Source organism: Oryx dammah, unplaced genomic scaffold (genome assembly GCF_014754425.2).
Source record: "Oryx dammah isolate SB20612 unplaced genomic scaffold, SCBI_Odam_1.1 HiC_scaffold_15, whole genome shotgun sequence".
Lineage (NCBI taxonomy): Eukaryota > Metazoa > Chordata > Mammalia > Artiodactyla > Bovidae > Oryx > Oryx dammah.
The window spans coordinates 193,704-217,502 of NW_024070199.1; the positions used below are offsets into that span (position 1 = coordinate 193,704).

The 23,799-nt window shown below is 42.1% G+C and overlaps 1 protein-coding gene across 1 annotated transcript in view; it reads right to left on the reverse strand.

Moving 5' to 3' along the window:
* Nucleotides 1–6,145: 6,145 nt before the first annotated feature.
* HEPHL1 (hephaestin like 1) overlaps nt 6,146–23,799 on the reverse strand; it is a 90,375-nt gene continuing 72,721 nt past the window's right edge. The window contains exons 15-20 of the mRNA XM_040256483.1: nt 16,647–16,753; nt 13,339–13,561; nt 11,891–12,030; nt 8,684–8,846; nt 8,208–8,273; nt 6,146–8,118 (exon numbers count right to left, since the gene is read on the reverse strand). Coding sequence (XP_040112417.1) covers nt 7,919–8,118; nt 8,208–8,273; nt 8,684–8,846; nt 11,891–12,030; nt 13,339–13,561; nt 16,647–16,753 — 899 coding nt within the window. The 3' untranslated portion in view covers nt 6,146–7,918. The remainder of the gene's footprint in view (nt 8,119–8,207; nt 8,274–8,683; nt 8,847–11,890; nt 12,031–13,338; nt 13,562–16,646; nt 16,754–23,799) is intronic.

The following is a 23,799-nucleotide window of genomic DNA, read 5'->3' on the forward strand; positions in this document are numbered from 1 at the left end:
GCCCCGCGCGCTCTCGGCCCGCCCCGCGCGCTCTCCCGGAACCTCGGAGGAGAGCTAGCGCCCAGGGAGCGCGGTGTTTCCGGGAGCTGGGGGGCACGGTGAGCGCGGCAGCGCCCGCAACCCTGGGATCCACCCCCCGAAAGGGGCGTCCGGGCGAGCGGCACCTCGGCTAGTCCTCGCCCCCCTCCCACCTTCGTCCCCTCCTCTTCCGGGCGCCGGGAAGTTTGAAGTCCCTTCCGGAAGTGGCCTGTCGCCCTGCAGACCGGACGGCCCCCTTACGCCTCACCCCCAGCATTTCTACACGGCGGGATCAGTTCAGAAGGTGGTGCAAAGGCCTCAGAGAGCAACGGGCGCCATAAAAGGCGAGCGAGCGGGTTAGACCGAGCAAACGTGGAAGACGGGGCGCTTAACTCTTGCAGGAACACTGGGGGCCAGGGAGGTGCAGGCTCAGAGTGGTGAGCCTGCGCCTGACTCTGTCTCAGGGGTCTGTGCTTCGCTTCTTGCTTTGCCCGCGGGAGCCTCGGTCTGGGATGCTGAGAGACATTCAAGAGACGCTGTGATCAGCAACACTTGGAGCTGGCAGGACCTTTGAACAGGAGGGCTCCTTGGGCCGGGGCTGCCGTCTCTACACGGGCAGGTCCGTGCAGGCAAGCCTCTTCTGTGTGCGCTCACCTGCCCTGTGTACCTCTCCACCCCGCCCTGCCCTCGGAGTCCTCGTCCCATGGCCTGCACGACCCTCCGCTTAGGGGACTCATGGGACCAGGACCGCACAGTGGCCAGGAACACAACCCGCGTCTCCTCTTGGTCTGAACTCCAGTCTTCCCCATCTTGCTCAAAGCAGTGCCATCCGACCATGCGCCCAAACCAGACACCTGGACTGCCCTGTGTAACAGTGCCGTCTCTCCCAGCTCCCTTAACCAATTTCCAAATTCTCTGGCTTCTCGCTCCTAAATATCGAACATCTAGTCATTTTCCTTCACCTGTGCTGCCATCCTCTCTCCTAACCACGTACAGGTAGGCCCTGCAGGCCGGGAAGCCCTTCTCCCCAGCAGCCGCCAAAGGAAGCTTGTAAAAGCTCCAGTATTATCCTATCACTCCCCTTCTTAAAGTGTACCTTGTTTTTAGGATAAAATTCAAATTGTTTTGCATGGCCACTGCCTGCCTTTCCAGTTTCACTACTTTCCCTTCAGTTCTTCAACTTAGCCAGCTCTTGCCTCCTCCAGACCTTCACCTGCCCCAAAACACATCCACAGTAGCCTCTTTGCCTGGACTGTTCTGCTGGATGTCACTTCCCCTGGAGTGTCTTCCTTGCGAACACTAAACAGGATTAATTTTTGTTAATCCTTTGTTAAATATTCCTGTGATACCAGCTGCAGGCCTTGGGAAAGTTGCATGCCCCCTCTGTACCTCGTACTGTTTAGGATTGAGGTAAAGATCGAAAGAGTTAATATACATAAGGTGCCTAGGACATTGCCTGGCGACTGATGAGTGCTGTGTACGTGTTATCCATTACTGTTCCCCTCTATTTTTCTTCTTAATGAAAATCACAATTCACTTCAGTTCACTTCAGTTCAGTCGCTCAGTTGTGCCCAACTCTGCGACACCATGAATCGCAGCAGGCCAGGCCTCCCAGTCCATCACCAACTCCTGGATTTCACCCAAACTCACGTCCATCAAGTCGGTGATGCCATCCAGCCATCTCATCCTCTGTTGTCCCCTTCTCCTCCTGCCCCCAATCCCTCCCAGCATCAAAGTCTTTTCCAATTAATCAACTCTTTGCATGAGGTGGCCAAAGTACTGGAGTTTCAGCATCAGTCCTTCCAATGAACACCCAGGACTGATCTCCTTTAAGATGGACTGGTTGGATCTCCTTGCAGACCAAGGGACTCTCAAGAGTCTTCTCCAACACCACAGTTCAAAAGCATCAATTCTTAGGCCCTCAGCTTTCTTCACAGTCCAACTCTCACATCCATACATGACCACAGGAAAAACCATAGCCTTGACTAGACAGACCTTAGGTCGGCAAAGTAATGTCTCTGCTTTTGAATATGCTATCTAGGTTGGTCATAACTTTCCTTCCAAGGAATAAGCGTCTTTTAATTTCATGGCTGCAATCACCATCTGCAGTGATTTTGGAGCCCCAAACAAATAAAGTCTGACACTGTTTCCACTGTTTCCCCATCTAGTTCCCATGAAGTGATGGGACCGGATGCCATGATCTTTGTTTTCTGAATGTTGAGCTTTAAGCCAACTTTTTCACTCTCCTCTTTCACTTTCATCAAGAGGCTTCTCAGTTCCTCTTCACTTTCTGCCATAAGGGTGGTGTCTTCTGTATATCTGAGGTTATTGATATTTCTGCTGGCAATCTTGATTCCAGCTTGTGCTTCTTCCAGCCCAGCATTTCTCATGATGTACTCTACATGTAAGTTAAATAAGCAGGGGGACAATATACAGCCCTGACGTACTCCTTTTCCTATTTGGAACCAGTCTGCTGTTCCATGCCCAGTTCTAACTGTTGCTTCCTGACCTGCATATAGGTTTCTCAAGAAGCAGGTCAGGTGCCCTGGTATTCCCATCTCTCAGAATTTTCCACAGTTTATTGTGATCCACACAGTCAAAGGCTTTGGCATAGTCAATAAAGCAGAAATAGATGTTTTTCTGGAACTCTCTTGCTTTTTCCATGATCCAGCAGACGTTGGCAATTTGATCTCTGGTTCCTCTGCCTTTTCTAAAACCAGCTTGAACATCAGGAAGTTCACGGTTCACGTATTGCTGAAGCCTGGCTTGGAGAATTTTGAGCGTTACTTTCCTAGTGTGTGAGATGAGCGCAATTGTGCAGTAGTTTGAGCATTCTTTGGCATTGCGTTTCTTTGGGATTGGAATGAAAACTGACCTTTTCCAGTCCTGTGGCCACTGCTGAGTTTTCCAAATTTGCTGGCATATTGGGTGCAAGACTTTCACAGCATCATCTTTCAGGATTTGAAATAGCTCAACTGGAATTCCATCACCTCCACTAGCTTTGTTCATAGTGATGCTTTCTAAGGCCCACTTAACTTCACATTCCAGCATGTCTGGCTCTAGGTGAGTGATCACACCATCGTGATTATCTTGGTCATGAAGATCTTTTTTGTACAGCTCTTCTGTGTATTCTTGCCACCTCTTCTTCATATCTTCTGCTCCAATTACAGTTCAACAAGTATGTGTTTAACTGTCCATTGATTTAGTGTTTGTCTCCCCCTTTATTGATATAAGGTGCATTTAGGGATTAAATAACACATCCTCCTCTAAAGCCTCCCTTCCCCCTTTCCTTACTCCAGTGTCATTTGTTAGAAGGAAGCCAAAGCAGCTGTGTGCCCCATAGCTATGGTCCCAAAACTCTTGTTTGTTAGAGACCCTTGACATTTGGATATGAAATCTTTTGTGACCAAAATAGTCAAAGTCAAGAGAGTTAAGCCCACTACATGGTCTGTTCTGTTTATATGTTCATTTATTTCTCTAAGTAATGTTTGCTGAGCAACTATTGTGTATCTGCACTGTGGTCTGTGCTGGGGTGCAGCAGTGAGCAAAACAGGTCTGAGGTCCTTGTTTCCATGGAGCCTAGATTTCAAGGAGACAGACAAAAGTCAGGCTAACAGGTAAGATGGAATGTCCCAGGATTAGGGCAACTAAAGAAAATAATGGAAATTGGAAATAACTTGGGAGGGGTCCACTTTGGAGAGGGCAGTCTGGGGAGCTTACATCTGAACTAGGAGAGAAGATGAGGGTGCTGGAAAGAAAGAGCATTCCTGACACAGAAAGCAGTGTGTGCAAAGGTCCTAAGGCAAGAATGAACTAGCAGGGCACAGGAACTGATAAAAGCTGAAACAGAGAGGAGTCAGAGGTAAAGCTGGAGATATAGCCATCATGGGCAGCCAAATCAGTCTGAGTTTTATAGATGAAAGTAAGGAGTTTGGATATTGTTAAAAGTGAAACCAAAAGACAGTAAAAGAAATTTACCAGGTTAAGTGATGTGATCAGATTTGGAGGAGCACTGTTGCGGCTGTGTGGACTGTGCTTAGAGGGACAGAAGGGACAGGGACTGCCACCATGATCTGCTCAAGCAGGGTTTGGAGTCTGCAGACCAGGAAGAAATACATTTTGAATTTATTAGCATAAAGATGAATTTCGGATCCAGGAAGATGAGTGAAATAACCTATGGAGGGGGTATACAAACTACCGCTGACTTTGTGGCACACGTTTATCTTTCATCTCTTTGTCTGCACTGGGTCCTCACGGCAGCACAGCAGGCGTCTCTAGTTGCATGTTTCAGGCTTAGTTACCCCTCAGCATGTAGGATCTTAGTTCCCCAGGCAGGGATCGAACCTGAGTCCCTTGCATTGGAAGGCAGATTCTTAACCACCAGACCACCGGGGTTATTTATTTTTCAACAGTCCCACATTTATTTTTCAACAGTTCTGGAAATCTGAAGTTCAAAATCAGTTTCACTGCAATAAAGTCAAGGTGCCAGCAGGCCTCCAGAGGTTCGAGGGGAGAATCCGGTCCTTTGCCTTTTCCAGCCTTGAGAAAGCATTCGTGCATCTCCAAAGCCAGCAGCATAGCACCTTCCTTCATGTGTCCCATAGCTCCCTTGTCTTTTTTTATACAAACACCGTGCTTGCATGCATACTCAGTCACTCTTTTGTGTCCAACTCTTCCCAACCCCATGGACTGTGGCCCGTCAGGCTCCTCTGTCCATGGGATTTCCCAGGCAAGAATACTGGAGTGGGTTGCCACATTTCCTCTTTCAGGGGATCTTCCTGATCCCAGGGATCAAACCCATGTCTCTGCATCAGCAGGCAGATTATTTACCACTGTGCCACCTGGGAAGCCCCATAAGAACACTGGTTACATTTAGGGCCAATCTGGGTAATCCGATATAAACTTCCTATCTCAAGATTTGTAACAATCATAGCTGCAAAGTCTTTGCTGTACACGATAACATTCACAGGTTCAGGGAGTGGGACCTGGAATCTTTGGCTATACTATTCAGCCCACCCCAGAGGGCCGAACGAAGAAAAGGGCCCAGTTCAAGTCGGGAGGTCAAAGAGGGGAGAAGGAACTCTCAAGAGACTGAAAGGAAATAGCTGCTGAGGAAGAAGAAAGGTTGGCAGGCCATGTTATGGAACCAGGGAACTAGAGGGTATGCAGAAGGACGGAGCTGCCAAGTGTTACTGAGAGGTTACATAAGATAAAGACTGGGAAAAGGCCAAAAAACGTGGAATCATTTCCATTATCATTATAGTCATGATGGTTTTGATAACAGCAGACTGGGGTGCAGAGTTGGGCAGGGCCCTCTGGAAGGGAAACCTTTGGAACGGGTGGAGGCATGCATCAGGTGAGGAGACAGAGAGAGACAAGTGTGGACAGCACTTTCAGTTCTGCTATCAAGGGAACAGAGGACCTGTGTTGGAGCAGGTTATGGAGTTAAAGACAGTGACTGTTTGTTTGCTATCTGTTTTTAATGGAAGGTATTACTGATAACTTTGTGCAGGAGGGAAAACAGATGACTGAGGTAATTAAGTTCTTGAGAAAGCAAGAAGGGATGCAGTCTCCAGAGTCCAGGGAGAGACTGGCCCTGCCAGGATCAGGCACACATCTTCTGTTGTAACAAGAGGAAAAGACATGTATAAATGTGATTGATTTTCTCAGCAGAGTGAGGCTGAACATGAAGAAGTGGGGTACCTCTGAGAAAACAATACTTGGTGAGAGTTGTGTTATCTGTCGGCTTCCCAGGTGGTTCAATGGTACAGATTCTGCCTGTCAATGCAGGAGAAACGGGTTTAATCCCTGAGTTGGGAAGACCCCTTGCAGTAGGAAATGGCAACCCACTCCAGTATTTTTGCTTGAAATTCCATGGACAGAGGAGGCTGGCGGGCTACATTCCATGCGGTTGTAAAAGAGTCAGATACAACCTAACAACTAAACAACAACAACATTATCTGTATACATATATTGTCACTTTGTTTCATTTCCTCTAACGAGTATAACTAGGATAGTTGCTAAATATCTAAAAAATAATTCTCCTTTAACTAACCGCCTGCTCCAGGTAAAAAATTTACCTATTACTAGACCTCAGGTAAGGCGTTGGAAAAAAAATGTAAATAGCTATCTTTATGATACATGAAACTTTATTAAAAAGAGAAATGGTATAATCAAACTAATTTGTGGTTTCATTTTCATTAAAAAAAAAAAAAACTCAGCTAAGAGAAAAGGAAAAGACAACTAAATAATTTGTTTTCTAGGTCAGTTATAAATAAGGCATTTATCATGATTAATATTATGAAATTATATAGCCTACACATGTCTGAAAACTGTAAGCACATACTAAAAATCACATTATCAGTGGTTAGCAGTCTGGAATTCAGATCCTTGGGTATCATATTTGATATGACATTCAAGCAAACCATGAACAGAACTATTAGCATTTGCATCCTGTTTGTGTAAGACTATAGCTTCTATCAAATTACCCATTTCCCTTCACCAAGATGAAGATGAGACAGTATGAAAGATACCTCCACCAGTATTTGTTAGGTCCTACTTATTCACTTGGACAGCCCCGTAACACACCGCTAAGGCAGATGTACTAACAGCCCCCATCTCGCAGCAGCAGCCTGGGCTAAGGGCAATTTCTCAGTCTAGTAATAAACAATGTTACTTTTATCAATCTTACAACTAGAGCTGAGGCATACATATAGAGAGTATGGCTTGCCTCTTAATGGGTTGAGTTTAGTTGTTCAATATTTTATTTGGCATTTGAGACTTGAAAATTATAAAAATATATCTCAAAGTTGATTTATTGATTTAAAAATTTTCTACTGGGACTCTTTTATTAGCCTTTTCTTTCCTCTTCCCATCAAAGACTATGTCTTTCTCCTCCCAGCCAGTCAGCTGCATTGATGAATTCCTTCTGGTGTTTTTCATATGATGACACTGTCTTTATTTCACAAATGATGGAGCCTGGGAAAGATCCTCCTAACAGTGAAAAATCAGACTCAAGAGTCAAGGCCAGGCTTGCTTCCTGCAAAGTTTCCCTCCCACCAAGTTTTCCTCCCCTTGGAAGCTTCCACTAAACTCTCAGGGAGTGTCTTGATTCACAGTGGGAGAACCTAGCCTGCTATTTCATATTCCAGCCCTCCACATTCTGAAATACAATTTCTTTGATTGATTTTTGAAAATACAAACATTGCCACAGAAACATATTGCAAAAAGCGTATAAATGAAGTGAGGTGTAAACATTCAACTCAATGTAAACATTCAAGTATCTCTACAGGTTTGCATAAAAATAGTATTTTTTTTAAATGCATATAACTTTGCTTCTTGTAGCAAACAGTGCACAGGCTATTTATATTAAAAGGGAAAAGGCCAGGGGAGCTGGCTAAAGCCTCCAAAAAAGTCACTGGATCAAATTTTATCAGCAGATACTGATTTAGACATTTTCAGGGACACCCCAGAAAGTTATTTTTCCTGGAACCACTAAAGGAAGCATCTTCCATAACAGAGATGAAAAATCAGTGCCATTCCAGTTAGATGTCTGAGGCAGCGTAACTCTTTCCCGAAACTGTCCATCTACAGAGACTTTGATAGTAAGGAAGCACTGTCTAATCTAATTATGAAAGATGGAAAACAAAGGTATCTTTCAGAGGGTCTTCGCACTTCGACGAGCTCGTTCAGAGAACAGACTGGGTCTGCTTTCTCAGTCACGCCCACTCTTCTATTTCTATTTTATACCTGAGGATTATTCACAGCCCCTTTAAAAATAAAGAAAGAAAAGCACATTGCTTTGAATGTGTTCCGGACGATCGGAGCCTGACCCGGGAAGCGGCGGCAGGGTCCTCGGGGAGCGGTGCCCTGTTCCGTCTCCCTGCCGAGGACGCGGGGGTCACAGGGCGTCGGTGGGGAGCGCGCAGGACTGGACCTCCTGGTACGCCGCCCGCGGCCTCGCGGAGCACAGCTTGAGCGAGAGGACCACCGAGAGGGCCAGAAGGAGGAGGCCGAGGACGAAGAGGATGACCAAGGCTGCCCGTGCTCCTCTGGGATCCAGACTCCGGCCAAAGAAGGAGAGCTGCTCCTCGCCGGGTTCTGTGCAAAAGAAACGCGAACCGTCAGGCCACTTTCCCTGCGAAGTGAATCCCGACCGTTGACTACAGGGTCCGGGCGGGCATCGTTACCGTTAGAGGGCGCGGATCCGGATGCACCTCCGGAAGGAGACTTGGTGGAGTATGGAATCCTATTGTCTAGACAAAGAAGACAATGTGATGGTTTATAAACAATAGAAGCAGATTCTTTTCACTACATGAGTTGTTTTAAGTCATTTCACCAACGAAGACTTGATCCTATCAGTATCTGTAAGTCTTTGTTGGATAGTCACTGTGCCTATTTCGTGCCAGCATACATGCTGTTCTTACCCCATATCCACCCGTGGAACCTGGGTTCATGTCCCCCAACCTGTTAATCATTGCCCCCTGCTGCTGTCACTGAACCCTGTACCCTGCACTTTATCTTGGCATATATCATAGTCTACTACAGTTACATGTCTGTCTCTCTTACTTGACTCTGAGCTCCTTGGAGGCCTTCATGCTTCCTGTTTTCAAAGTCTGCAGGAAGCCTGGTACTATCAGCTGGCATCACAGACAGAAAACAGTACCTATGTTTCGAAGGACTGTGTAGGTTGTCTCCATGCCAGCGTGAATGTGGTCAGACACGTGACAATGTAACAACCACGTCCCTGGGTGATCTGCAAACAGCTCAATGGTTTGGAATGTCCCGGGAAAGAGGTCATATACATCTTCTCGGTAAGATTTACCTATCTACAGGTAGAAGGAAATAATAAAGATAAGAACAGAAATCAATTAAATGAAGAATAGAAACATAATAAAGATAAAGAAATCAAAAGCTGGTTCTTTGAACAAATCAGTAAAATTGATGAACTGTATGGAAACCAACCTGTGATGGTCCCTGTCTCCTGGTACTCAGTACCTTGGTAGTCCCCTCTCACACTACTGTCTGGCAGTTGGTCCTTGAAGCCACCAGCATATGGCAGAAGCAAATAGCCTTCTGCTTCCCTTTCTCTCTCTCCCACTGGATTACTCACTCTAGGGAAGTCATGGTAAAGAACTGAAGCCTCTGGCCCATAGTCCTATGAGTGAGCTTGGAAATGGATCCTCCAGCTGCTGTCAGACCTGACTGCAACTCCAGTTGACATCTTGATTGTACCCTCACAAGAGATGCTGAATCAGAATCAATGAACTAAACTCTTTCCAGCCTAACCCAGAGAGATTGTAAGATAATAAGAGTGTTGCTTTAGGGCACTACATCTTAGGGTGAATTTGTCATGCAGCAAAACTCTAGACAAACTGAGAGAGGAAAAAAAAAACACATATTACAAATACCAGGGATAAAAAGGGATCTATCACTAAGAATTTATAGACATTAAAAAGGATAGTAAAGGAATGTTATGAACAACTATCCATGAATTCTACAACTTTGGAGATTTACAGATGGCAGATGATAGAGAAGCATATGAAAAGATGCTCAATATCATTAGCCATTAGGAAAATGCAAACGAAAAACAATGAGATACCAATATATATATTGGGTTGGCCAAAAAGTTCATTCAGGTTCCATAAGCTAGTATTGAACAACGTGAACAACTTTGTGGTCAACCCAATGCTTAAATGGATGGCTAAGAAAAAATAAGAATGAAAGATAGCCAGTGTTCATGTGGATGTGGAAAAGTGGTACCCTCATACATGTCTGGTAGGAGAGAAAAGTATATTGTCTCTCTGGAACACAGTTTGGAAGTTTTCTTGAAGTTAATCATATATGTACCACCTGGCTTGGTGGCTCAGTGGTAAAGAATCCACCTGCCAATGCAGGAGACATGAGTTCAATCCCTGGGTCAGGAAGATTCCCTGAAGAAAGAAATGGCAACCCACTCAAGTATTCTTGCCTGGAGAATTCTATGGACAGAGGAGTCTTGCAGGATACAGTCCACAGGGTTGCAAAGAGTGAAATACAACTTAGCAACTTAACAACAACAACTAGCAATCTACCCCCTAGGTATTTTCTCAAGGGAAAGGAAAAACTTATGTTCACATGAAAGCATGTTCACAAATGTTTATAATGACTTTATTTTTAGTAACCCCAAACTGGAAACAACCCAAATGTCCCTCAACAGGGGAAGAAATAAACAAACTGCAATACATTCATATAATGGAATACTGTTCAACAACGGGATGGAACAAACTGCTTATACAACGTGGTGGATGCACTTTAAATGAGAATATAAAATGAAACAAGCCAGATTAATAATGCTATAGGCTGTATGATTTCATTTATAAGACACTTCAGAAAAGGCAAAACTATAGAGACAAAAACAGATCAGTGGTTGCCAGGGGTTAAACATGGGAAAGGATTTGACTCTAGAAGGTGCAAAGGGGACATTTTATGGGTTGATGGAGGTGTTCTATATTTTGATTAGGGTTGGTTACACCACTGTATGTGCTTATCACAACAGAAGTGTATACTAAACAGGGTGAGTTTTGTTGTTGTCATTTAGTCACTAAGTTATGTTCTACTCTTTGCAACCCCATGGACTGTATGTAGCCAGCCAGGCTCCTCTGTCCATGGGATTTCCCAGGCAAGAATATTGGAGAGGGTTACCATTTCTTTCTCCAGGGTATCTTCCCAACCCAGGGATCAAACCCATGTCTCTTGCGTTGGTAGCTGGGTTCTTTACTGCTGAGGCACCAGGGAAGCCCCAGGGTACATTCTACTCAGTGTAAATTATACCTTAGTTTGAAATATTTATGTATATAATAATTTATATGTATATAAAATAATTTTGTTTTTATAAATGTTATATATTGTAATATAATTTTTAAAATGTGGATTAAAACAGCCAAATTCTGAAAAGCATCATAGGCATTTAATACGTGAAACTTAATTTAATACATGAAACAATATAATCACTGTTTGGTTAGTACTTTCTATCTTAAACTGTGTTGAATAAATATACTGAGGGGAGAGAATATTAGATGTTTCATTAGTTACTATTTATTTCCGTGTGACTGGAAATGGAGCAGTGCAGGTTTTCCTTGCAGATTAGACATGATTGTTCATTTCTGTCTACTTCCTTGTAGACTGCACAGCACCTGAGATGACAGACTTTTGGACCTTATCCCAGGGATTCTGATTTATCAGGTCTGGGGTGGAGCCTGGCAATCTGTCCCCTAAACTGCTCCACAGGTGAGTCACCACTCAGATAGCACAGCTTGATGCTTGAAAGGCAGGAGGCCGCATGTGGTAGAGTCCAGTCCACTAGGGCAAAAGTCAAGGTAACATTTCGGACCCAAGACAAAGCTTGAAATATCTCATTTACTAGAGAGAGCTATTCTGTTGGCTAAGCACATAGAAAAGAAACAGGAGAGGAAAAGGGAAAGAAAAAAGAGAAAAGCAAAAAGGGAAAGGGACAAAATACTATGGATGCCTTCATTTGCAATATTAATAGCGTACTCCAGAGTGGTTGGAATTATCCCCATTGGTCTGCCATCTATGGTGTCGCACAGAGTCAGACACAAATGAAGCGACTTAGCAGCAGCAGCAACTGATAAGAAAACTCTCATCTGAAGCTCAGAGAGGTTTTTTTTTTTTAAGCACAATAAAATACATATTAAGAAATATTTGTCAGGAGAAGGACATAATCATATTTCTCTGTTCCATTCTCTAGCATTCACTACCACCCTTTGTGGCTTGTGAAAGCCTTATTGTCAAAAAAAACTTAATTTCACAATGGAAATATATTGAATCTGTTAATTCAATGTCTTCCCCAAAGCATTTCTCTTACACGAACCTTGAAAAGAAAGCTCTCAGCATGATAATGAATGGTGTGTATGTCCACTTCGTCTCCTACTCCTAACAGGTACCAGTTGGTCATTGTATCTTCATTCATGACGAGTCCATGAAGATTCCCAAAAATCTTCCCATTAATAGCTAAGAAGGTAAAAGAAAACAGCCTCCTGTTAGTGATGATTACTTAATCTGGTTTTAGAAACAATTCAAGAAGATCTTTATGTCACCAATATTTTCATTTGCCTGATAAACATGTAACCATCCCACTCACACTTACCAATGGCCCCACCATTTTAGACCCAAAATTCAGATTAGTAAGAAATCTTTATAAAAGAGAGCCAGAAAAGAGAAATAGAAGTTTGTTTTTAAAAGCTTTCTCTTGGGTAGCAGTACATGTTGGTTGGTTGGTTTTTTATTTGAAATATTCTTTTTATGGAGTGGATTACAGACTCATGCATGGGGCCACCAGATTTACACCATTCTACAGCTGAGTGAACACAAGCATGGAGAATCAAGTTTATATAAATCAAAACTTAACCAACTAAAAGGTTCAATTAATACTTCATTTTCTGAGAACTAGCTTGGGGCAAGTTGCTAAACTTGACTAAATCTGCAAGAGAAGGAAAGGTTCCCAGAGAAGGAAAGGTTCCCACAGGCCTGAGCCCATGATCTAACAATGACCAAAGCAAGCTCAAGCTAGGCTGACATGATAGATAGGGACTTCACTCCTCTGTTTTCTATGAACTTTTTATTCTGTGCATCATGACACAGCCAAATGAGTTGCATTCACTAAAAGGAGAGAGCCTAAGAAAATTTGCACAGAGGGAGGCAAAATTGTAGGAGAGAGAGTAGCTGAATCAGGAATCAGATTGCTATATTCTAATCAATGTTAGCAATTAACTAGCTTTCTTATCTTGGGCAGGACCTATCTTTTTGCACACTGTTGGTCAAAAGTAGATCTTGGTGATAGAGTATAGATATGTCAATTAGAACACATTACTTCCACCTAAAAACCAGGAAATACCTTAAATTTCAAAGAATTAAATAACAGACACATTAAAACAGAAATTTGGTGATAGTGTTTCATGTTCCAGAGACAGTTAAACCAGGCCCTTAAATTTGATCAAGTACAGGTTATCCTGTATTCTTATAGAAGTATACCAATAAGTGATCATTCATCTCCTAGGAATTACTTTACAGTCTTATGGTTTAGGGATCCCAGCATTCAGAGACACAGCTGCCTAAACAGATGGTCTGGAACCTCACTGGACCTTGCTGGCAGCCAGTCAGTGGCTTGGCTGGTTCCCTCTGAAGGAAAGCTTTGGAGGACTTTCTTCTGTCAAGGTGCCCGTGGGAATGGAGAAGGGCTCAGAGAAGGAGGCTGGGACCTTCCACAGATTTCTATGGACTTATCTCAACAAGGGTCTCCTTTTTAAACCTCTGATATACCATGCATTTTGTTGCTCTCCTCAAAATCATCAGAGGGCTTAAAATCTCGCGGATCTTTATTAAGATACTTCTTAATATTGTCATCCAGATACCAGGATTCATTCTCATTAAATACCAAAAACAAGAGAGCAAATTCATAATCAACGTCACTTCTTCTTCCCTTTTCATTCAACACTCCTTCTCTGCATGTAATCAGAGGACCCACCAAACCACTGTATGTATCCTGAAAGAAAAATAAACTAAATTAGAAAAGCTTTAAATAATTTAATAACACAGATTAGTTGCTTGTAAGAGTCATTGCAAAAAGACTAAAAGACAATTGACCGTGAAATAAGTACTAAGAAACCCTGAAGAATCAGGGCGATCTTTGCTAAAATTTAAGATTATTTCTAAAAATTTGCTAAGAGTGAGCTTTATGAGGGCTGAGGCTGTGTTCTTCACTCATTGTTGAGTCTCCAGAGCCCGGCTGTCTACTTCATAGAAGGTGTGCAATAGGTATTTGTTGAATAAATGAATGCTCATTTCTGTTTTCCTGTGTGTTTTTCAAGTGAGACTATATTTTTTAATTGAAGTATAGTGGATTTACAATGTTGTATTAGTTTCAGATGTGCAACAAAGTGATTCAGTAATGCATACATATATACATATATATATATATAAAATTTTACAGATTCTTTTCCATTATCAGTTACTACAAGATATTGAATATAGTTCCCTGTGCTATACAGTAAGTCCTTGTTGTTTATCTATTTTGTGTGTGGTGGTGGTGTGTGCTCAGTTGTGTCCAACTCTGTGACCCCACGGACTGTAGTCCACCAGCCTCCTCTGTCTATGGGATTTTCCAGGCAAGAATACTGGAGTGGGTTGCCAATTCCTTCTCCAATTTTGTATGCAGTGTGTATCTATTAATCCCAAACTCCTAATTTATCCCCCACCCCTCATTTTCTTCTTTGGTAACCATAAATTTGTTTTCTATGTCTGTAAGCATATTTCTGTTTTGTAAGTAAGTTCATTTGTATCATTTTTTTAGATTCCACATATAAGTGATTTCATACAATCTTTGTCTTTGACTGACTTAGTGTAATCATCTCTAGTTCCATCTATTTTTCTGCAAATGGTATTATTTCATTTTTTTAATGGCTGAGTAATATTCAGACATTGAGTGTGTGTGTGTTTACCATGTTCTTTACCCATTCATCCATTCATCTGTCACTGGACATTTAGGTTGCTTCCCTTTTTGTTTATTACAAATAGTGCTGCTATGAACATTGCACTTATCTTTTTGAATTATGGTTTTCTCTGGCTTATATGCCCAGAAATAGGATTGCTGGGTCATATGCTAACTCTGTTTTTAGTTTTTTAGGAAACCTCCATCCTGCTCTCCAAAATGGCTGTACCAATTCACGTTCCCACCAACAGTGTAGGAGGGTTTCCTGTTTTCCACACCCTCTCCAGCATTTATTATTCGTAGATTTTTTGATGATGGCCATTCTGTCCAGTGTGAGGTGATACCCAAGTGGGATTGTATTTATAACTATATACAAATGCTTCTATTCCATTTTCTATGGGCAAAGTTTTCTTGAGAACTGATATGAGCCGGTGAATGATTTCATATCAAGTTATTCAGCCCTGAGCTTTCTTTTGAACTCCCACATTTCCATCTGCCTATTTAAATATTCTACCTGGATGCCTCCTGCAACAATTCAATCTGCTAATAAGCCTTGCTAAGGTGAGTTTTAGTATTTCCCTCAAACCCTTTCCTTCTCCTGAATTCTCTATTTCTGTTAGTAGCACTATGATATTCCCTGTCACTTAGGTCAGAAAAGTCGATTGTCAGTGTTTAATTCCTCATCTTCCTCACTTTGTCCCATGTTGTGTATGTGTGTGTGCTCAGTTGCTAAATGATGTTGGACTCTTTGCAGCATTATGGACTGCAGCCACCAGGCTCCTCTGTCCAGGGAATTTTCCAGACGAGAGTACTGGAGTGGGTCGGCATTTCCTCCGCCAGGGGTCATCCCATCTCATTTGCTATCAAATCTTACATTTTTTTCCCCTTCACAGAGTCTGTTCTGTGACTTTCTCTTCATTCTATCCACCATCCTTCTAGTGTAAGATCATTTTGGTTTTGGGCCCCACCCTGCAGCCTGTGGGATATTATCTCTTGGACCAGGGATCAAACATGGCCTAGAAAAGTCACCAGATTCAGAATTGTGATATAATTATGGATGTGCCCATGTATTATTTCCCCCAAAGATGATGCATTCCTTCAAGACAAGAATATTTTCAGCCCTCATAGGACTTGGTGAGGTCATTTGCACATCACAATGGCTCAATAAATATTTGTTGGGATGCACAAAGCAATCAACAAAAAATGTGGACTTCTCATGATTCTACTTTGTTTTGTTTTTTTTTTTTTTTCAAGTGTCTGGTATGTTTCCCCTGAACTCTTGTGCTGTCCAGTACACTTCAAAGACACTAATTATATCAGATATGACCTTAGTTTGGACTTCAATTATGATATATAATTCAAGACTACATGTTTTACACATATATATCTGACTCAAGTTCAATACTGAATCCTTGCCTTTAATTTCTAAGTAAAGTTAGCCTATTTATCATTCAAATAGTTTGTAGTTTCAGTTACTAAGTTTTTGTGGAGTGTGTTTTCTTTCCTGAGCCCTGATGGTACTGGTAAGGATTTTAAAATTGGGTAACATCATAAACCATGTTAAAAATTAAAATATATATTTATTTTTCGGTTATCTAATTTACATATCTTCTCTTGCTTCAAACTTCCTTATAAGTTCTAAATTTAGTAATATGAGATCTTATTTTTTTCCCCTACACTTTAGATCAAGGGCCAGCAAACTTTGTTTTTGTAAAGTACCATATAGCAAGTGTCTCCACTTGTGGCTCAGATGGTAAAGCATCCGCCTGCAATGAGGGAGATCTGGGTTGAGACGATCCCCTGGAGAAGGGAAAGGCTACCCACTCCAGTTTCTGGCCTGGAGAATTCCATAGACTGTATAGTCCATGGGGTCACAAAGAGTCAGACACGACTGAGCAACTTTCACTTCACTTCACTTCACATAGCAAGAATTTTTTTTTAATTTGTGAATCATACCATTTCCATCACAGCTACTCAACTTCATCATCAATAATGCAAACAAATTGGCATGGCCATAGTTTGAGACCCCTGCTTGAAACCAATACACCTCTTCATATATACCCACCGTAATTGTGATAACTTGAATGGTCAACTGAAAACCATATCACTTTGAGCATTTTGGTGGCTCTTTCCACCTTACCTTCACAAAGTTTACTGTTGAATAGTAAACCCATGGAATACAATTTGGGTCAGATGGCCCTGGACCAGACCTTTTAGGGACATTCCATCTGTAGGTTTTTATTTCTCCTGAAACAAGAAATAGAAAAAAAAATTTAATTATGTGATCTCTGTTCCAGACAATTTACCTGAAGAAATACAAATAGATTATTTGTATATTTTGATTAAAGTTAGTGCTGGGGAGAATTACCCATTCAATAGAAATGCTCCTGTTAAACTCATACCTTGACTTTCTGCAGGTTCACCATGACAGATTTTCATTTCAGCCTATAGCCTTCCATCCTAGTTTGATGGGTTTTCTCCTCAGATTTTGTATCTCCTTCCCAAGAGTTATGCTTGAGCACACTAGAGTTGCCGTGGGCCTCAGCCTTGGCCTCTTGTGGAATCACCAGGGAGCTTTGTAAACCCTCACTGCTCAGACCTCATCCCAAACCAATGAAATTAGAATATCTGCAATCTATTATTGGTATACAAATGCATTCCTTAAACTTCTCAGGCAATTCTAATCTTCAGGCAAGTTAGATCTAGCTGGAACCAGAGAGACTCAGAGAGGCCTAGTTTCAAATTTCAACCCTAATGACTTGATTCCACTCAACCTTTGAAAAGCTACTTTACCTCACTGACCTTTGAAAAGTGATGGCTTCCCTGGTATCTCAGATGGTCATGAATCTGCCTGCAAATCAGGAGACCTGGGTTTGGTCCCTGGATAGGAAAGATCCCCTGGAGAAGGGAATGGCTACCCACTCCAGACCAATGCCTGGTTTTCACTTAGCTTTTGACAAGCTACTTAACCTTCACAGAACTTTTGTTTTCTTATTTGTAAAGTGGATTAGTCAACACAGTTTTCAAACTGTTGTGAGGATTAAATGAAATAAAATATCTAGGAAAGTGCCTCACACTGAGGTCAGTCAATAATAGTTAATTTGTATATGTGTGCATGCTAAGTCGCTTCAGTTGTGTCCGACTCTGTGCAACCCAGTAGACTACAGCCCACCAGGTTCCTCTGTCCATGGGAATTCTCCAGGTAAGAATACTGCAGTGGGTTGCCATGCCCTCCTCCAAGGGATCTTCCTGACCCTGGGATCAAATCCATGTCTCTATGTCTCCTGCACTGGCAGGCGGGTTATTTACTGCTAGTGCCACCCGGGAAACCCCTAAATGTTAATTGCTCAATCATGTCCGACTCTTTGCAACTCCATGGACTGTAGCCCACCAGGCTCCTTTGTCCATGGAATTCTCCAGGCAAGAACACTGAAGTAGATTGTCATGCCCTTCTCCAGGGGATCTTTCCAGCCCAGGGATTGAACCTAAGTCTCCCATGTTTCAGGCTGATTCTTTACCATCTGAGCCACCATGCAAGAGTTAGTTTGTATGTAAACTAGCAACAAATGGGTGCACTCCCTCTGGTCAGGCCCCATATCTGTGAATCCCCTGCAACTGGCCCAGAGCCTTGCAGAGGAACCATATATTACTCATGACTTATCAAGATAATCACATTGTAAAAGGCTCATTTAAATTATCTCCTTTTGAACTATCTGAGTCCCATCCTCACCCTATAAGGACAAACAATTTTCAGCTGAATCTGAGTCACAAAGCAAACAAAAGTAATGAAGACTTGCATGAAACTTTGGTCTGTGCTTGTTCATGAAGCAGTTGGTTAGCAATATCATCTTAGGTCTAGTTTCCATGATTTACCCCATGCCTTGGTAATCACAAAATAAACAGCTGATATTTACCTTTCTAAATGAAAGTGACTACTGGTGTGGGGTTATTAAAGTTGAAACAATCCATTGTCTACCCACCTGGAAGCCAAGTTCTCAACAAAAAGAGGATGCTCAGTAAATGTTTGTTGAGTGATATAATGAAAAGAAGATGAAGAAAATGGAGGAAGGAGAGAAGAAGGAGAGAGGAAATCTGAGGGGGCTTCAGTTCAGTCATGTCCGACTCTTTGTGAACCATGGACTGCAGCATGCCAGGCCTCCCTGTCTATCACCAACTCCATGAGTTCACTCAAACTCATGTCCATCTAGTCGGTGATGCCATCCAACCATCTCATCCTCCGTCATCCCCTTCTCCTCCCGCCTTCAATCATTCCCAGCATCAGGGTCTTTTCGAATGAGTCAGCTCTTCGCATCAGCTGGCCAAAGTATTGGAGTTTCAGCTTCAGCATCAGTCCTTCCAATGAATATTCAGGACTGAAATCCTTTAGGATGGACTGGTTGGATCTCCTTGCAGTCCAAAGGACTCCCAAGAGTCTTCTCCAATACCACAGTTCAAAAGCATCAATTCTTTGGTGCTCAGGTTTCTTAATGATCCAACACTCACATCCATACATGACTACTGAAAAACCATAGCCTTGACTAGACGGACTTTTGTCGGCAAAGTAATGTCTCTGCTTTTTAGTGTGCTGTCTAAGTTGGTTATGGCTTTTCTTCCAAGGAGCAAGTGTCTTTTAATTTCATGGCTGCAGTCACCATCTACAGTGATTCTGGAGCACAAACAAATAAAGTCTTTCACTATTTCCATTGTTCCCCATCTATTTGCCATGAAGTGATGGGACCAGATGCCATGATCTTAGTTTTCTGAATGTTGAATTTTAAGCCTACTTTTTCACTCTCTTCTTTCACTTTCATCCAGAGGCTCTTTAGTTCCTCTTCACTTTCTGCCACAAGGGTGGTGTCATCTGCATATCTGAGGTTATTGATATTTCTCCTGGCAATCTTGATTCTAGCTTGTGCTTCATCCAGCCCAGCATTTTCCATGATACACTCTGCATATAAGTTAAATAAGCAGGATGACAATACACAGCCTTGGCATACACCTTTCCCAGTTTGGAGCCAGTCCAGTGTTCCATGATCAGTTCTAACCATTGTTTCTTAACCTGAATATAGATTTCTCAGGAGGCAGGTAAAGTGGTCTGGTATTCCCATCTCTTTAAGAATTTTCCACAGTTTGGTGTGAGCCACATAGTCAAAGGCTTTAGCATAGTCAATAGAGCAGAAGCAGATGGTTTTCTGAATTCTCTTGCTTTTTCTATAACCCAACGGATGGCAATTTGATCTCCGGTTCCTCTGCCTTTTCTTTTTTTTTCTCTCTCTCTCTCTTTTTTATTTTACTTTACAATTCTGTATTGGTTTTGCCATCCTCTGCCTTTTCTAAATCCAGGTTGAACATCTGGAAGTTCATGGTTCACGTATTGCTGAAGCCTGGCTTGGATAATTTTGAGCGTTACTTTCCTAGTGTGTGAGATGAGTGCAATTGTGCGGCAGTTTGAGCATTCTTTGGCATTGCCTTTCTTTGGGATTCGTATGAAAACTGACCTTTTCCAATCCTGTGGCCACTGCTGAGTTTTCCAAATTTGCTGGCATTACTGAGTGCAGCACTTTCACAGCATCATCTTTTAGGATTTGAAATAGCTCAACTGGAATTTCATCACCTCCACTAGCTTTGTTTATAGTGTTCTTCCTAAGGCCCACTTGACTTTGCATTCCAGGATGTCTGGCTCTAGGTGAGTGATCACATCATCCTGGTCATCTGGGTCATTAAGATCTTTTTTGTATAGTTCTTCTGTGTATTCTTGCCACCTCTTCTTAATATCTTCTGCTTCTGTTAGGTCCATACCATTTCCGTCTTTTATTGGATACCTTTAAAAAAGGTATCCTTTTTTGGTGGGATCCAACATTCTTCTGTCAATGGTTGTTCAGAAGCGAGTTGCAATTTTGGAGTTCTTACAGGAGATTAGTGCAATCCAATCCAAGATGACAGAGTCCTGAGCGAGCTTACTTTTCTTAAAATGCTAACTTGCACTCTTCATCACATGCATGCCTTGATTAAACTTTCTTATCCAACTTGCCTGAACGAAGTTAGTTCCTTGCTCCTACCCCCAATCTCTGGGTTCTTCCAAATCTTTCAGACTTATTTGAGACTCCTGTGGGGATTGAATACCTCTGGCTCTATTTTTAAAAAGAAAAAATGTTCCATTGCCACAATCTATAATCATTTTTCTTCCTATTCTGACAGCCCTCCTATCTAGGACTCTTAGAAGTCCAGTCAGCCTAGAGGAGTGGAGCTGTGTCCCTTGTCACTCTTCACCATCAGAGTACATCCCCCAGGACAGGTCACTCCAGCTTGCCCACAGCCCTACCAGGGCCCCCTCAACCCTCAATGCTTGATAGGCACCTTTCTTCCCCTCTTTGAAGCTGCTTAAACCATCAAAAATAAATATATTTAATAGTTTTTTAACCCATTTTAAACCATTTCCCTCTTCATCAAAGCAAGAAGGGAAGAAGAAAGTACAAAAAAATGTGAAGTAGAAAAGATGATCACATTGCTATTTAAAATACCACCATGAAGATAAAACCATTATTAACATTTTGGCTTATTTCCCTTCTGGTCTTTCTTCTATACTTGATTTTGCTTAACAAGTCTTCCATGTAATTTAAAACTTTTTTTTTCATTAAAACTTGTTCGTTAAATCTTTCTTAAATGTCATTTTATGGCTACACAATGGTCCACTATAAAAATATTCCAAAATTTACTTGTTTTTCTGTATATAGACATTTAGATGTTCATGAAAACTTTCTTGAAGCAGGTTGAAGCAGCTTTTGATACTGGGAGTAGGGAGTGGCAGAAATTGGAATAGTAACCAGTAAAGATTTTCCTTCCCACAACCCCATCCTTGAACAGGTATTTTGCTAACATTTTGATTCATTAGATTGTTTTCTTTTCTTATTTTTTACATCTTTAAATTTTTGATTTAATGATCTTGATTGAAATTGCTATAGCATTGTTACAGTTGTTCTGTTCTTTTGTGTATTCTTGCCACCTCTTCTTAATATCTTCTGCTTCTGTTAGGTCCACACCATTTCTGGAAAAGATCAGTTTTCATTCCAATCCCAAGGAAAGGCAATGTCAAAGAATGCTCAAACTAGCACACAATTGCACTCATCTCACACACTGGCAAAGTAATGCTCAAAATTCTCTAAGCCAGGCTTCAATAGTACATGAACCGAGAAATTCCAGACATTCAAGCTGGATTTAGAAAAGGCAGAGGAACCAGAGATCAAACTGCCAACATCCATCAGATCATCAAAAAAGCAAGAGAGTTCCAGAAAAACATCTACTTCTGCTTTATTGACTCTGCCAAAGCCTTTGACTGTGTGGCTTACACCAAACTGTGGAAAATTCTTAAAGAGATGGGAATGCCAGACCACCTTACCTGCCTCCTGAGAAATATGTATGCAGGTCAGGAAGCAACAGTTGGAACTGGACATGAAACAAGACTGGTTCCAGATCAGGAAAGGAGCACGTCAAGGCTGTGTACTGTCACCCTGCTTATTTAACTTATATGCAGAGTGTATCATGCAAAATTCCAGGCTGGATGAAGCACAAGCCAGGAGAAATATCAATAACATCAGATATGCAGATGACATCACCCATATGACAGAAAGTGAAGAGGAACTAAAGAGCCTCTGGATGAAAGTGAAAGAAGAAAGTGAAAAAGTAGGCTTAAAATTCAACATTCAGAAAACTAAGATCATGGCATCTGGTGCTGCTGCTAAGTTGCTTCAGTCGTGTCCAACTCTGTGCGACCCCATAGACGGCAGCCCACCAGGCTCCCTCGTCCCTGGGATTCTCCAGGCAAGAACACTGGAGTGGGTTGCCATTTCCTTCTCCAATATATGAAAGTGAAAAGTGAAAGTGAAGTTGCTCAGTTGTGTCCGACTCTTAGCGACTCCATGGACTGTAGCCCACCAGGCTCCTCCATCCATGGGATTCTCCCGGCAAGAGTACTGGAGTGGGGTGCCATTGCCTTCTCCACTGGTCCCATCACTTCATGGCAAATAGATGAGGAACAATGGAAATAGTGAAAAATTTTATTTGTTTGGGCTCCAAAATCACTGTGGATGGTGATTGTAACCATGAAATTAAAAGACACTTGCTCCTTGGAAGAAAAGCTGACCAAACTAGATACCATTTAAAAAGCAGAGACATTACTATGCTGACCAAGCTCCATCTAGTCAAAGCTATGGTTTTTCCAGTAGTCATGTGTGGATGTCAGAGTTGGACTATAAAGAAAGTTGAGCACTGAAGAACTGATGCTTTTGAACTGTGGTGTTGGAGAAGACTCTTGAGAGTCCCTTGGACTGCAAGGAGATCCAGCCAGTCCATCCTAAAGGAAATCAGTCCTGAATATTCATTGGAAGGACTGATGCTGAAGCTGAAACTCCAACACTTTGGCCATCTGATGCAAACAACTAACTTATTGGAAAAGACCCTGATCCAGGGAAAGATTGAGGGCAGGAAGACAAGGGGATGACAGGATGAGATGGTTGGATGGCATCACCAATTCGATGGACATGAGTTTGAACAAGCTCTGGGAGTTGGTGATGGACAGGGAAGCCTGGCGTGTTCCAGTCCATGGGGTCGCAAAGAATTGGACATGACTGAGCAACTGAACTGATAGTACTATTGTAGTGTTATTATGTAGTCATAAGAGGTAAAATGGAATATAACTCCCCCATAATTATACCTATGGGGTTGCTATCAGTTTTGTAACAGGGGCTCTTAACACTTATTACAACCACATCTCAACTGTGTAAAATTTATGGAAGCTCATTATATTGTGAGATCTTCTCACCTTTCAATGCATCTTTTAAACAAATCAAGCCTGTATATAGTCACCCTGCTTATTTAACTTATATGCAGAGTACATCATGAGAAACGCTGGGCTGGACAAAGCACAGCTGGAATTAAGATTACCAGGAGAAATATCAATAACCTCAGATATGCAGAAGACACCACCCTTATGGCAGAAAGTGAAGAAGAACAAAAGAGCCTCTTGATGAAAGTGAAAGAGGAGAGTGAAAAAGCTGGATTAAAGCTCAACATTAAAAAAACTAAGATCATGGCATCTGGTCCCATCACTTCATGGCAAATAGATGGGGAAACAGTGGAAACAGTGGCTGACTTTATTTTGGGGGGCTCCAAAATCACTGCAGATGGTGATTGAAGCCATGAAATTAAAAGACATTACTCCTTTGGAAGAAAAGCCATGACAAACCTAGACCGCATATTAAAAAGCAGACATTACTTTGCCTACAAAGGTCCATCTA